The sequence below is a fragment of the Diabrotica virgifera genome, chromosome 5 (assembly GCF_917563875.1).
Source record: "Diabrotica virgifera virgifera chromosome 5, PGI_DIABVI_V3a".
In the NCBI taxonomy this organism is placed as follows: Eukaryota; Metazoa; Arthropoda; class Insecta; order Coleoptera; family Chrysomelidae; genus Diabrotica; species Diabrotica virgifera.
Window position 1 is genome coordinate 224,758,708 of NC_065447.1, and position 14,613 is coordinate 224,773,320.

General features: G+C 32.7%; 1 protein-coding gene across 11 annotated transcripts in view; it reads left to right on the top strand.

Annotated features, from left to right (window-relative positions):
* LOC126884694 (gastrula zinc finger protein XlCGF46.1-like) overlaps nt 1-14,613 on the top strand; it is a 220,260-nt gene that overhangs the window by 92,588 nt on the left and 113,059 nt on the right. Inside the window, exon 3 of one of the 11 annotated variants that reach the window (XM_050650791.1) lies at nt 10,406-10,990. The exons of 9 other annotated variants lie outside the window; for them this stretch is intronic. In XM_050650791.1, coding sequence (XP_050506748.1) covers nt 10,406-10,990 — 585 coding nt within the window. Of the gene's footprint in view, nt 1-10,405; nt 13,663-14,613 lie in introns of those variants that run through there. One more of the 11 variants, XM_050650789.1, reaches the window with a different exon arrangement.

Genomic DNA, 14,613 nt, shown 5'->3' on the forward strand with positions numbered 1-14,613 from the left:
TTTCGTAAAAACGAGTGTCTTAGTTTTTTTTTTCAGAGTTATTTAAAAGTTTAAAATTGTTCTAAAAATTCGAATTTCCCGCCAAAAAATAAAAAAAAAAATTTTTCATATAGATCTTTTTGAAACTTACAACTTTTTTAAATAAAGTTTTTGGCTAGCTCTTGATGCGGCTGAGATAAAAAATAAAAACATAAAATGCCTAATTAGGCTCTAGGGGGGTCACGTGACCACCTAGGGGGCTAAAAATTTCAGAAAGTGAGTTCCTCTATATGTGCTAAAAAGTGGCCTATATGGAATTTAAATCGAGCTGGGGGCACTTTTCACCATCTTACCCGGCTAGGCCCTTTCACATGTTTTATTTTTGTTACAGTTCCCTGTCTGCCACTGCCTACGTTTATTATTTAATTCAAGTGTTGTATCTCTGATTTGTACTAGAACATATTTAATCATCTTTCTCTGGTACAACTGGCTTCCATGGTTAGCTCAAGTCTTCGTGTTTGAAAATTTTTTATTTGTATAATTCCATCTTTTCGTTTTTTTATTGACGGATAAATATCCTTTATTGCTCGGGTTATTGTTATCAGCAGCAACACTGCTGGTAGCCTTCTTTCGTAATACTTTTTATACATCATGACATTACTTCCTTTATTCATAAATGGTCCCATTAGATGGCTCTACTGAACTTAGTCTAGGCGCCAGAGGGGTCACCGTGTCATATTCAATTCTGATGGACAAACTCAATGGTTTCTTATGGATTTTTGGCTGCTGATTACGTATTTCGAGGGGGGATTTCGATCCGAGTGGTCAAAAAATTGTTATAAACAATTTAATTGTTTGTAAATTGTTTATAAGGCTCTGGCATATAAACAAAAAAAAAATAAAAAAAATGTTTTAAATAAAATTTGTTCCTTAATAAAAAACGAAGAAAAAACCGTTTACTAAACTTAAATCTAACAGTTAGAACTCAAGATATTGTAAAATTAGTGCACAATGCAAATTGCAAAATAAGTACTTTTCGAAGCTTTATCAATCGTAACTCGGCTTCTACGCATGCAAATGAGTCTTAGAAGGTGTCGTTTTAAAGCTTAATTAACAGTCTTCCACACAAAGTTTGTTAAGTTACTTGATCTTCATTTGTTTTAAAGTTATACCCGTTTGAAATTACAATTTTCTTAAAAATATTGTACATTCATTTGTTTATAAGAATTTCAAGCAAATTTGAGCTATAAACATTTATACTTTAATGAACAATAATGATAGAAAAACTCAAAAGAAACAATTTGAGGTTATGAAAATGTTCATAAGTTTATTTTTGGCCAAGATATCGATATTTTAATAGCGCGCGCTATGAGGCGCAAGATCGGCTCACCGCGTAAAGGTTCACGCGCTAATTTCTCGATGCAAATTATAATTTCTATGTATACATACGTTATCTTCATTTTACATTTTTGAAGATCCTAATAAAATTTTATCATATAATTCTTATAATTAAATCATCATACTGTACCTCGTATCACCTTTCATTCTATTTACTTTGTCTTCAATTTTTTGCACTAAATGAGAAAAAAACATTAAAAACTAATATTTCAGAAGTATAACTAAAAAGTAAGTTGATATTATTTATTAATACTATTTTTACAAACATTTTTTTTCATGCGTCTACAAATCTGCATAGAGATATACAGGGAATATCAGCTTTTTTACATCTGCATAAGTTCTTAGCGAAATTTTAACAGTTACATGGTGGTACAAGTCTGTTCTTGTAGGCAGTAAAACTAAAACTTTTTGAGGCTTCAGATTTTAATTATCTATATGATATCCATATAAAGTGGATCTATGTAGTTCTTTTGCAGCATCATCAAGGCCCGTCAATTGTGTGTATGCCGCCACATCATAAATGCTCGTTTTATATGCAATGATTATGCTGAAAAGAACTCGATCCATTTTTATATGAATACCACATATTGGCTCATTTGCATGCGTAGAAGCCGAGTTAAGATCGATAAAGCGTCGAAGAATACATACTTACTTGACTGTGAGCCAATCTTGCGCCTCATAGCGCGCCATTAAAATATCGACATCTTAGCCAAAAATAAACTTACGAACATTTTCGTAAGCTCAAATTGTTCCTTTTGAGTTGTTTTATCATTATTGTTAATTAAAGTATAAATGTTTATATCTCAAGTTTGCTTGAAACCTTTATAAACAAATTAATGTACAATTTTTTAAAGAAAATTATAACTTCAAACGGGTATAACTTTAAAACAAACGAAGATCAAATAATTTAACAAACTCTGTTTGGAAGCCTCTTAATTAAGCTTTAAAAAGACACCTTATAGGGCTCATTTGCATACGTAGAAGCCGAGTTACAATCGATAAAGCTTCGAAAAATACTTATTTTGCAATTTGCATTGTGCACTAATTTTACAATATCGTGAGTTGTAATTGTCGGATTTAAGTTTAGTAAACGGTTGTTTTTTCGTTTTTTATTAAGGAACAAATTTTATTTGAAACATTTTTTTATCTCTTTTAGTTTATGAGCCAGAGCCTTATAAACAATTAAATTGTTTATAACAATTTTTTGACCACTGGGATCGAAATCCCCCCTCGAAATTCGTAATCATCAGTCAAAAATCCATAAGAAACCGTTGAGTTTGTCCATCAGAATTGAAAATGACACGGTGACCTCTATTTGGCGCCTAGACTAACTACATGTTCCCCTAGAACTTGATTGTCTGGTCGTTGTTCATCTATCCCTAGGTAAGAAAATCCGTTCAATTAATATTTGGACTAGACATTAGCTGTAAGCCAGAATTTAATTCCAAACTTATCAGGTTTATACGCCATGTACTGGGTGAAGTGACATCTTGCCTTCGTTGGAAAAAGCTGTTCGTCAATAGAATTGATATATTTTAGCCAGGTATAGGTATAGCAAAATATACAATTCTCAATAAATGGCTTCCATGTTGCTGACGCAAGTGCAAATTGATCTGTTGATAATCGCTCAGATCTTGTACTTTTCCTTCATAATAAGGACGGCATTTTTTATGTCTACGTTAGGTAGACATCAATATATTCAAAAAGTAATTACGCTAAGTTCCTACCTGTAAAAGAGAAATTGTAATCCTTAAATAGATGTATAGTCGAGGAAATGAAGCATTTTGGCTCGCAATTTTTTCGTCCAGCATGGATTTACTTGAAATTTTCACAGAAGGTAGGGAATAGTCCAAGGATCATTTTCTATATCATGCCGCTGTACGCTAAAACCTTGGGGGTGGTTGCCATCCCATCTCGGGGGTGGGAATTTTTTATTACATTTTAACCATATAAATCGATGTAAAAAGTAATTCTAAGAAAAAAATGTTTTTTACATTTTCTTCGTAAAACTAATATTTTTAGAGTTATTCGTGGTTGAAAGTAACAGTTTTCTGACGGAAAAATCGTCTTTTTAGAGGGTTTTTTGAGAATAACTCGAAAAACATGCATTTAATCAAAAAAACTGTGGATATCAAAATTGTATATTTTAGTAACATAAACCAAACTGTTTTGCTGTAATATTTATACGACCAATACAAACCGAGATACGGCATGTTAAAAATTAGCTTTTTTCGTCAATGCATAATTTGAAATAAGCAAAGCCAAATAACGGGAAAACTTTGCATTTTCCAGGAAACCTTATATGATGTTTTTTCAAGCATACAATAAGATCTTAAAAAAAAATAATAAAAAGTTTCTAGCATAGAAATTGAGCAACTTACGATCAAAAAAAAGTCGGTACCTGTTTTTCTCTATGACAAAACAGTGAAAACAACCCCCTAACTACCCTCGTAATTAAAAATTGGTTTAGTCTTTCTGTAGTTTCTTTTATATTTATATTATTAATACACCCAAGAAGTTTGACCTAGTTAAAAGGCCTAATTTTAGAAAAATTGGAGTTTAAAGAAAAATTGACTTTTTGCAATTTCGCAGTTTTTATTTTCAAAATATCACCATTTTCTTCAAAATATCTCCGAAAATACTGGAGGGACGAAAAAACTGGTAGACTACTAAATTGTAGCTTTATTAATAGAGAGTTATCAAGTAACTGTATGAGAATACGGTAACGTTATAAATAACATCCACAGAGAACGGCAGTTCTCACCAGTGGTGCACAACACCCCTACATGCGACACTATATATACACGAAATTTTCGATTTTCTAAACCTGACTGAATTGAAAATTGGGACAAATTCCATCTTAAAGTTTAGGAAAAGACTCGTCCATTCATATGTCAACCATCAATTTTGGTCCAAGGGTGTGGATTTTACGGCCCTTCCCATTTAAAGCCTGTTTTTCGTTCTCGTCCCCAAAACTCCCAAAAATTTAAGCCCGACCTTTGCGGCTCCTGATAGCACAGATAATTACCTTTCCAACGCATGTTAAATTTTGAAAATCGGTTATACCATTCAAAAGATATCGAGCTCAGAAATATGACTCAATTTTTATTTAAAAAATGGAAAATGTTTGTGGATATGTATGTATGTATGTATGTGTGTGGAAAAGTTACACCGATCTGAATGTTTTCTTCTGTGTTTCAAGAAGGTGTGAGGGCCGATTCAGAACCGGTCTAATTTTTGACTTCTGACTACCCTTAAGCCAGCTAGAGGGCTGGGTAGATACAAAATAGCATATTTTTTGGGCGTATATATCTTAGGTTCAAGGAAAGACAGGAAAACCGCAAATACACCTAATTAAAAGAGTTGAGTTAAGCTTTCAAATGGCGCCTAAGCGATCAAGCTAAGACATACACACTGCTCACTAGCCAAAAAACTGAAAAATTAAACTTTGAAAATTTTGGTTTTTCGACAATTACTCAAAATTTCAACCTACGAATTGCGCCAATAACTGAGCGTTTGTAGAAGGACTCAGGACACGTCTAACGGTGTATACCTCATATCTGGGAAAATTCGAATTTTTAAGTTATAGGCTTCATAAATATGATCAAATCTACTTCTTATGGGAAAAACGGTTCTTCAAGCTCAATAATTCATGTAATTCGTTCAGTTATCACACTCGATCTTGGATGCATCAGATACTACTTGTCAATACGTTTCAAATTCATGTTTAGTGATCAACATCAGGTAAGCCGTTCAGAAGTTATAGAGCTCCAAATTTATAATTAGTCCAGGAACTGAAATTTTTCACTTCGCAATTTTTACAGAATGGATAGATTTGCTTGAAAATTTGACAATAAGTAGTGGATAGTCCAAGGATAAAAATCTATATGATGCAGAAATACGCTTTTACCATGGGGTGGTTGCCACCTCATTTCGAGGGTGGAAATTTTTTATTATATTTTGACCGCAAATGCTGGTAAAAATATTAATTATAAGCAAAAAATGTTTATTATACATTTTTTTGATAAAATTAATAGTTTTCGATTTAGTGGTTATCGAAGCTGTTAGTTTTATATCGAAAAAATTACCAGAGAACGGCAGTTCTCGCCAGTGGCGCAGAAATACACCCCCCTATACGCGACACTATTATATGCACGAAATTTTCAATTTTCTAAATCTGACTGAATTGAAAATTGTGCCAACTCCCATCTTCAAGTTCAGAAAAAGACTTACCCATTCATATGTCAACCATCCATTTTGGTCCAAGGCTGTCGATTTTACGGCCCTTCCTAATTAGGGTCTGTTTTTCGTTCTGGTCCCCAAAACTCCACAAAAACTTCGAAAATGTAAGTTCGACCTTTGCGGCTTCTAACAATACTGATCATTACCTCTCCAACTCATGTCTAATTTTGAACATTACCAGAGAACGGCAGTTCTCGCCAGTGGCGCACACCCACACCCCCCTACACGCGACACTATATAATCACGAAATTTTCGATTTTCTAAATCTGACTGAATTGAAAATTGGGCCAACTCCCATCTTAAAGTTCAGAAAAATACTCACCGATTTATATGTTAACCATCGATTTTGGTCCAAGGGTGTAGATTTTACGGCCCTTCCTATTTAGGGTCTGTTTTTCGTTCGCGTCCCCAAAACTCCCAAAAACTTTAAAAATTAAGTCCAACCTTTACGGCTTCTAATAGAACTGATCATTACCTTTCCAATGCATGTCTAATTTTGAAAATCGGTTATACCATTCAAAAGTTATAGAGCTTAGAAATGTGACTCAATTTTTATTTAAAAAAGGGAAAATGTTTGTGGATATGTATGTATGTGTGTTTGAAAGTTAAACAGATTTGATATTTTTTCTCTGTGTTTGAAGAGGGGGTCAGGGCTGATTTAGAACCGGTGTAGTTTGTGACTTTTGACCACCCATAAGCCAGCTATAGGACTTGGTAAGTACAAAACGGCATATATTTTGGGGGTATATATATTCGGACCAAGACGAGGCAGGAGAACTGCAAATACATCAAATCAATAGTGTTGACCTAAGCTTTCAAATGGTGTTTAAGCCGTCAGGATTAGACCTACACACAGCTCAGTATAGCCGAAAAACTGAAAAACTAAACTTTGAAAATTTTGGTTTTTCGACAATTACTCAACATTTCAACCTACGAATTGCGCCAATAACTTAGCGTTTGTGGAAGGACTCAAGACGACTCTAACGGTGTATACCTTATATCCGATAATATTCGAATTTTTAGGTTATAGGCTTCATACATATTATAAAATCTATTTCCTGTGGGAAAACGGTTTCTCAAGCTCAATAATTCCTGTAATAGCTTCAGTTATCATACTTGACCTTAGATCCATCAGATACTGCTAGTCAATACGTTTCAAACTCATGTTTACTGATCAAAATCGGTTAAACCGTTTAGAAGTTATTAAGCTACAAAAGTATAATCCATTTAACGATTATTCCCGAAATGGTTTATGTAGTTGTAGTGGTTACGACGCTAAATTTCATCTGGCAACGGGCAATCCGACTTCATTTACCGGCCATCTCAATATTTTTGTTTCAATCTATTTCGAATAGAAAAAAATCTAATGTACATTCGATATTACATTCGATAATACATTTGGGATATAATGCAACAAAGGTGACCATTTATAAAGCTAGACGTGTAATAGGGGAACATTGCATTCAACTTCATACATTTAATTTATAAATAACTTTGAAAAACTCCTGATACAAGAATAAAAAACCGCTAAACGCCGTAAAAATGAGTGGCGCATAAAATATTCCAGCTACAAAAGATCTGATATGAATATAACGTGGCGCGAAAATGGATTTTCATTTGATGCAAAACAAAATTCTAGTTTTATTTTAAAAGATTTTTCCATAATATTTGCTAAATTTGAAGTAAACGCGCCACAAAAGAGTTTCAAAATTCAAATTGTATCAAAGTTACTCTTTTATGGCGCGTTTACTTCAAATTTAGCAAATATTATGGAAAAATCTTTTAAAATAAAACTAGAATTTTGTTTTGCATCAAATGAAAATCCATTTTCGCGCCACGTTATATTCATATCAGATCTTTTGTAGCTGGAATATTTTATGCGCCACTCATTTTTACGGCGTTTAGCGGTTTTTTATTCTTGTGTAAAGTATACAGTAAAATAGCGTTACCGTATTCTCCTAGGGTTACTTGATAACTCTCTAATAACTAAACTTTTCCTATACATAGATTTTCATTACAGTGAACAGTTAGCGAGATATAGCTGTTTGAAACATCTATTACCGAGTAAATACCCCCTTATTCGAGCCCTTTAAACCCACCTCAATTAAAAATTAAGGGATCTTACGGAATTTAATTTACATAGTCGTAAAGCTCTTCAAAAATCCTACAAAACCATTATTGAAAAAACTTTTTATCGCCAAAAATGAAGAAGGCATGTTTATAAAACTTAATTTTTTTTCTAAAAATTCGAATAGTCCGCTTATAGGGCATTTTCAATGTATATAAAACCACAGAACCGGTTCGTATACTGGATGATGACTCAAAAATGTATGTGTATTTTTACATATTTGTAAATTCGTATTTTTGTGTAAATAAATGTTTTTGTAATTCTTTACAAGCAAGGAGACAGTCTTAGTCCGCTACTATTCATAATAGTCATGAATGAATTGACTAGAAATACTGGAGAAAGAACGAACCAAATACAGACAACAATAGGATACCAAAGATTACAGCCAATAAAAATAGAAGCCCTATTGTATGCGGATGACATAGTCCTTATAGCAGATTCCGTGACAAAAATGCAAAAACTCATAAATATATGGACAGAAGAAATAGAGAAATTAAAAATGGAAATAAACATCGAGAAAAGTAAAATAATGGTCATCGGCGAAAAGGAAGAAAATGAAGTAATTATAAAATGCAAAAATACTCAACTGGAAATAGTTAAAGCATATGATTATCTTGGAAGTATTATTACCAATGATGGGAAAATAGACCTCGAAATAACAAACAGAACTAAAAAATCAAATAAACTGTACTACGCACTAGCGCCAATTCTGAGGAAAAAAGAATTGTCCCACGAAACAAAAATTAAAATATATAATACGATTGTGATACCGACGATACTGTATACAAGCGAAAATTGGACTTTACAGAAAAAGCATAATAGTAGGATAAATGCAATTGAGATGAGACATTTACGTGCTATAGCCGGAAAGACCAAATGGGATAGAATAAGAAATGAGACAATAAGAGGGATAACTAAACAGGAACCAATAATGAATAAAATAATAAAGAGGCAATTAAACTGGTATGGACATCTGATGAGAATGAAACCTAGTAGACTAGCAAGGAAAATTCACGAAACAAGGAATATTACAAAAAAGAAAAAAGGCAGGCCGAAGAAAAAATGGATACAGCAAATAGTAGAAGCAGGAAAAATCAAACAGAAAACGCTAGAAGAAATGAAACTAATAGCACAGGACCGAAAAGAATGGAAGAGATGGGTGAATATGTAGCTAAATTAAACCCAAATCCGACACCTGAAAGGGTATAAGGAAGGGGAGAAAGAAAGAAAGTAATTCTTTAATTCTACTTTTTTCTGTATATATTTATTAAATTATTTACTTATAAAAATTGCAATGTTGATAAGGGTGGTTTTTAAGGGTTGAAATATGATATTAAATCCTAAAGCATAAAACAATCATTATTTAACCAGTCAAAACCAAATTTTACCCATATTAAAGTTTACAATGTTTTTATATAATTTTTGACAATAAGGGGTAGTTTACACCCCTAAAAATAATCAACGCCCTTGAGCATGATATAGAATATGAAATACAGAGTAAGATGATCCTAACCCCAAATTTTTATGTAAATTGATGCAAGCCGAAATTATTATTTTAGGATAAGTAAACTTTTTATATATAGCTCCAACAAGGGTGGTTTTAAGGGTTGAAATATTATGATATTATATCTTAAAGCATAAAACAATCATTATGTAACTAATAAGAAGCAAATGTTGACAATATTAAAGTTTAAAATGGTATTTTATAATTTTTTACAATTAGGGGTGGTTTTCACCCTTAAACAACCAAAAGCGTACAACGGCTTAATATAGAAAATGAACTAGAGGGTGAAATCAGCCTAATCCTAAATTTTTGTACAAATCGATGCTGGACGAAAAAATTGCGAGGTTTTGCCATTTTTCCAGCTTCATTTCCTCGACTAGTAGTAAAGTCCTAAATTATCAAGTTTCCAAAATAACTATCAATGAATAAAACAGACGGTCAAAAATAGAAAGCAGTCAAAATGACTGCCCGGTGCTTCTAGGTATAGATTAACACATCTCAAAAAGTAATTACACTAAGTACCTGTAAAGGAGGAATTATAATCCTCAAATATATCTAGGAAAAGTCCTAAATTATCAACTTTCTAAAGCAACTATGAATAAGTAAAACAGAGGGTCAAAAATAGAAAGCAGTCAAAATGACCGATCTGGTGCTTCTAGTGTTAAACACATAGGTCATGTGACCGAAATTCGTGCCTCTGATTGGACTGCAGGGAGGAAAATGTGTGTTTTAAAAATGACCCGTGTTTTTGTACTTGATTTTATATTGGATATTGTTAGTTTTGGTTATCATCCTATATTACAAATTATATAGTTCAGCATGTACAGCTGGAATCAATTAAAAAGTTATTTTTGAAAAAAGTGGAGACTGTGAGTTTTGCAGTTAGTTCATATGTCAATGTATGGCAACAGCGCTTTCCTGTTAAACTTGACGATAGCGAAAAAACTAATATACGAGGAAAAAATAGTTAAATTTGTTTGCCATCAAGTTGGTACCGGTGGATTATGCTGTCATTAAATCTATGACGTGCATGCCTAATTGTGTGACTTTTAGTTCGTAACATATATCGCCATATATTCAATTACTGGATATATCATTAATTCTGCGACGAACAAAGATTATTGTTTTGCTATTACCAATGTGTTTTTTTTTAGATAAAAAGTCGTTCAATCTGCACAAACGAACACACGGAAAAAGCCAATGTCATATTTGCGGCCGAAACATTACAAAATCCAATATGTCGAAACACGTCAGGATGCATACAGCAGGTCCAGAAACGTGCACTATTTGTGGAACCACATTCAAAAATTTTAACGGTTTGAGATGTCACAACTTACATTATCATAAGCATACCGCTCAACAGTACATTTGTGAAGAATGTGGTAAAACTTTTCGAGTAAAATATAAGTTCTTGTTGCATAAGAAAAAGGTTCATGGAGGTGTAAGGAACTTTAAATGCAGTACTTGTGGAAAAGCTTTCTTTACCAATTTCACTTTAGCAAAACATGTTCGAATGACTCACGAAAAAATGAGACCTCATATTTGTGAATATTGTGGTACTGGCTTTTCGTCTGAGTATGCTTTAATGACTCATAAAAGACAGCATACCAATGAAAAACCGTTCGTTTGTGAGCACTGTTTAGAAGGGTTTAGACAGCGGGTTTCATTACGGTCCCATTTGAAATCAAAACATGGAATAGAGGAAGCCAAGAACTTCTTTTGTAAAACTTGTGAGAAAGGTTTCGCTACAAATTGGGCTTTGAGTATACATCAAAGGTCACACGAAACTACGAAGTGTGAAATTTGTTCAGAAAATTTTGCTGGAGATGAATATCTGACAAAGCATCTTAAAGAAGTTCATCAAGTAGAAGTAGAAATGAAAAAAGATAATTAAAATTATTTTTTGGTTTATAATATGTCCAGTATGTCTTGAATTTTCCATTTCCTTGCATTATTCGTATGTGCCTTATCCCTAAGAGGTTAACAAAAGTAATAAAATATTTACAAAAAATACAGTTTTATAGCACTATAAATATTATTTGATATGATCAAAGTTAAACAATAAGGATCACATGCAATTTTCCTCTAGCTGTCATATTTTAAATTTAAATCAAATACAGTATGTCCCTGTAAGTTGTATCCATGATACAAAGAATTTCCCCATTTACTCGATAATTTTACTCAACACTTATCTTCATCTGACCTCACTTTAGACATAGCTTAGATACTTTTATCCAATTTTATTAATTTTTCTTTGCCCTAGATGTTATTTTACATAAAAGGACAGAATAAAGAAATTTGGACTAAGCTTTAAAACAACCTTTTCATTCATTTATATTTGTGTTGATGAATCCATCTATATCCATTAACTATAAACAAGTTTTTGCATTTACAACATTCCTCAGCATTTGATATCACAACCCCTATTCACTTGTCCCATCTTCATGCAGCCAGTTTTATCAACCATCATTTGTGTTGGGTCACAAATATTAATTATCTATTTTTAACACAAACCACAAAACATACTTCCTGTATTTTGGTTTGCCTATCTTTACTTCATCAATTTATGTACACCTCATTGATGATTATGGATTTTCAAATTCGCCCATGCTTTTGTAAATCTTAGATAATTTATTCTCACTAAGTTCTTGTAATTTTATAATTAAAACACACTGATGTTAGCTGTTATCATTGCTTGTACCATAAACAACTTTAAATTTAGTAGCTGCGTAACCAACATTTCATAAAACTTCAATCATTGGCAATTGTCGTCCTGACATCAGACAGATTCGCTTTTGAAGTCTCATCTCTTAGTTGCCTGTCACATCTTGTAACATAATGACCTATTTACCTTTTGACCCACTTACCACGTGTGGGAGTCATATGTTGCCCTAGAGCCGTATCCTTACGAATTTTATCCATCCTTTGGATTTTTCGATGCTTGCATTTATATAAGACTTTTGTCTGTTTTTTGAAAGGCTTTGACCTTTGTATTTTTTTGGTTGGCTCACCATGTTCTTGTAAGTATAACCAAACTTTGCTTTCACCTTGGTCATCATTTTACCTTTAACATTTTGCTTTAATTAATACGCTTATACTTATTTTAGGGTAACATTGATGATGCTCTTATTACAGAGCGAAAACGTTTTGTTTCTATGTTTGTAGCCCTATAGGACTTTTTAAACTAATATACCTTTTACCAAGGAAAAACATTTTTTATTAAATTCTACTTTGCTGCTACAAAGAATATACGGAGATCATGAATCCCTAACATTACTACCAGAACATCAGTTTGATTTTCGGGAAAATCACACTACTACACAACAAGTACATCGAATAGTAAATGAAATATCAAAAACTCTCGAAGAAAAGAAATACTGCAACGCTGTATTCCTAGATATCTCGCAAGCGTTTGACAAAGTTTGGCACAGAGGTCTGCTTTACAAAGTAAAATTAGCACTATCTAGTAACTATTTCCTCCTAATCAAATCCTACTTATCAAATAGATATTTCTCAGTAAAATTCAAAGACTAACAATCCAGCCTCTGTCCTATTAACCCCGGAGTTCAGCAAGGTAGTGTTCTCGGGCCGCTACTATTCTCACTCTACACAGCCGACATACCAGAGTCTCATAATACTTCGATTGCTTCCTTTGCTGATGTCGTAGCAATACTTGCTGTAAATAAAGATCACATACAAGCCTCACAAGACCTGCAACACTATCTGGACATACTCAGTGAATGGTACACAAAATGGCGAACAAAAGTAAACAAAACAAAATCATCTCAAATAACATTTACCAACCGCCAGAACACATGCCCACCTGTAAGAATGGAAAATGAACGAATACCAACAGTAACAGACGTTAAATACCTTGGCCTCCATCTTGACCAACTTGGAAAAAACATATCCAGACCAAAAGAAGACAACTAGACTTGAAATTCCGGCAAATGTATTGGCTCCTTGAACGCAGATCAAAACTCAACATCCAAAACAAAATTCTTCTGTACAAAGCAATACTCAAACCTATTTGGTACTACGGACTACACCTCTGGGGCTGTGCAAAGTCAACATCACTGAATATCATCCAAAGATTTCAGTCTAAAGTTCTAAGATCAATAGTAGATGCACCATGGTACGTAACTATCAAACACTTCACGAAGACTTAAATATACCTTTCATCAGAGAAGAAATCCATCGAGCCACGGAGTCACAAAATGAGCGTACCATTCACCATGCCAATGAGTTAATAAGGGAATTATTCCATAATGGCCCTGCCACAAGGAGACTAGATAGAACCTGTCCTCAGGACCTATTTTAACACTTAAACATAAATAGAATAAGGTGAGACATCATTGGAAGTCTCTTCTCCTTGTCCAAAAACATGGAACAAATTTACTTAATACACTTTTAATGATGTAGATTGTAAATAAACAAAATTTTACTTAAACATATTTTACTCTTGAGCGAAATTCATATTTTTTTACATACCTCGTACAAAATTGATAAAATTTGACATAAGATGGCTGTATTTTAGGTTTTAGACCATCTAGAACTTTTTATTATGAATCACTTTTTTTCGTAAAATTAATAATAAAAAAAGAATGTGTGTGTACTTTGTACGCACGTAAGAAGTTATACTTCTATTATAATATAATTTCAACGAAATAAATATACCTACTTAACAGTTACAATACAAAAAATTAACAATAATTGCCAAAAATGAACCAAAACTTAACAATGCCAAATATTAAAAAAAAAAAGAAAAAAATATGAATCGTCCGGGATTTGAACCCGCAATCTCGCGATTTTTTGATCTCTGGTCCAATGCTCTACCAACAAGGCCATCAAGCCGCATGCAACTTACCTTTCAGATATACATAATTGTACATCACGGTGACAAGTGAAATATAAAAATAGGATGTTTTATTATTTTACGCCCAATGAAGACAAATCCAAAGACACAAAATTATAATAAAAAACCTTTTAAACCACCTTTTTCAAATTGCGCAAGTTGTATTATTAATATTAATGTTAATAAATGAAATATAAATATTTTGACGTTTCACAATTTGACAATTCACTTTTAACTGCAGTGCCTTAAAAATTTTAAAGCACTAGTGCCTTAAAGTAGCATTTTTAACGCTCCTATGGAGTCCTAAAAATTGCATTTTTAACACGTTTGTAGAAAAATATATTTAAAAACACTAATATATTCTTTCCACACCTTTTCTGGACTGATACATACATAAATTAAAACATTTTGAAGTATAACTTCAAAAATATAATATGAAAACTATTTAAAAAGGCAGTATGACTATTAACTAACCTTTGTTGTTTCTCTTCCCACAAATTTTAAAAC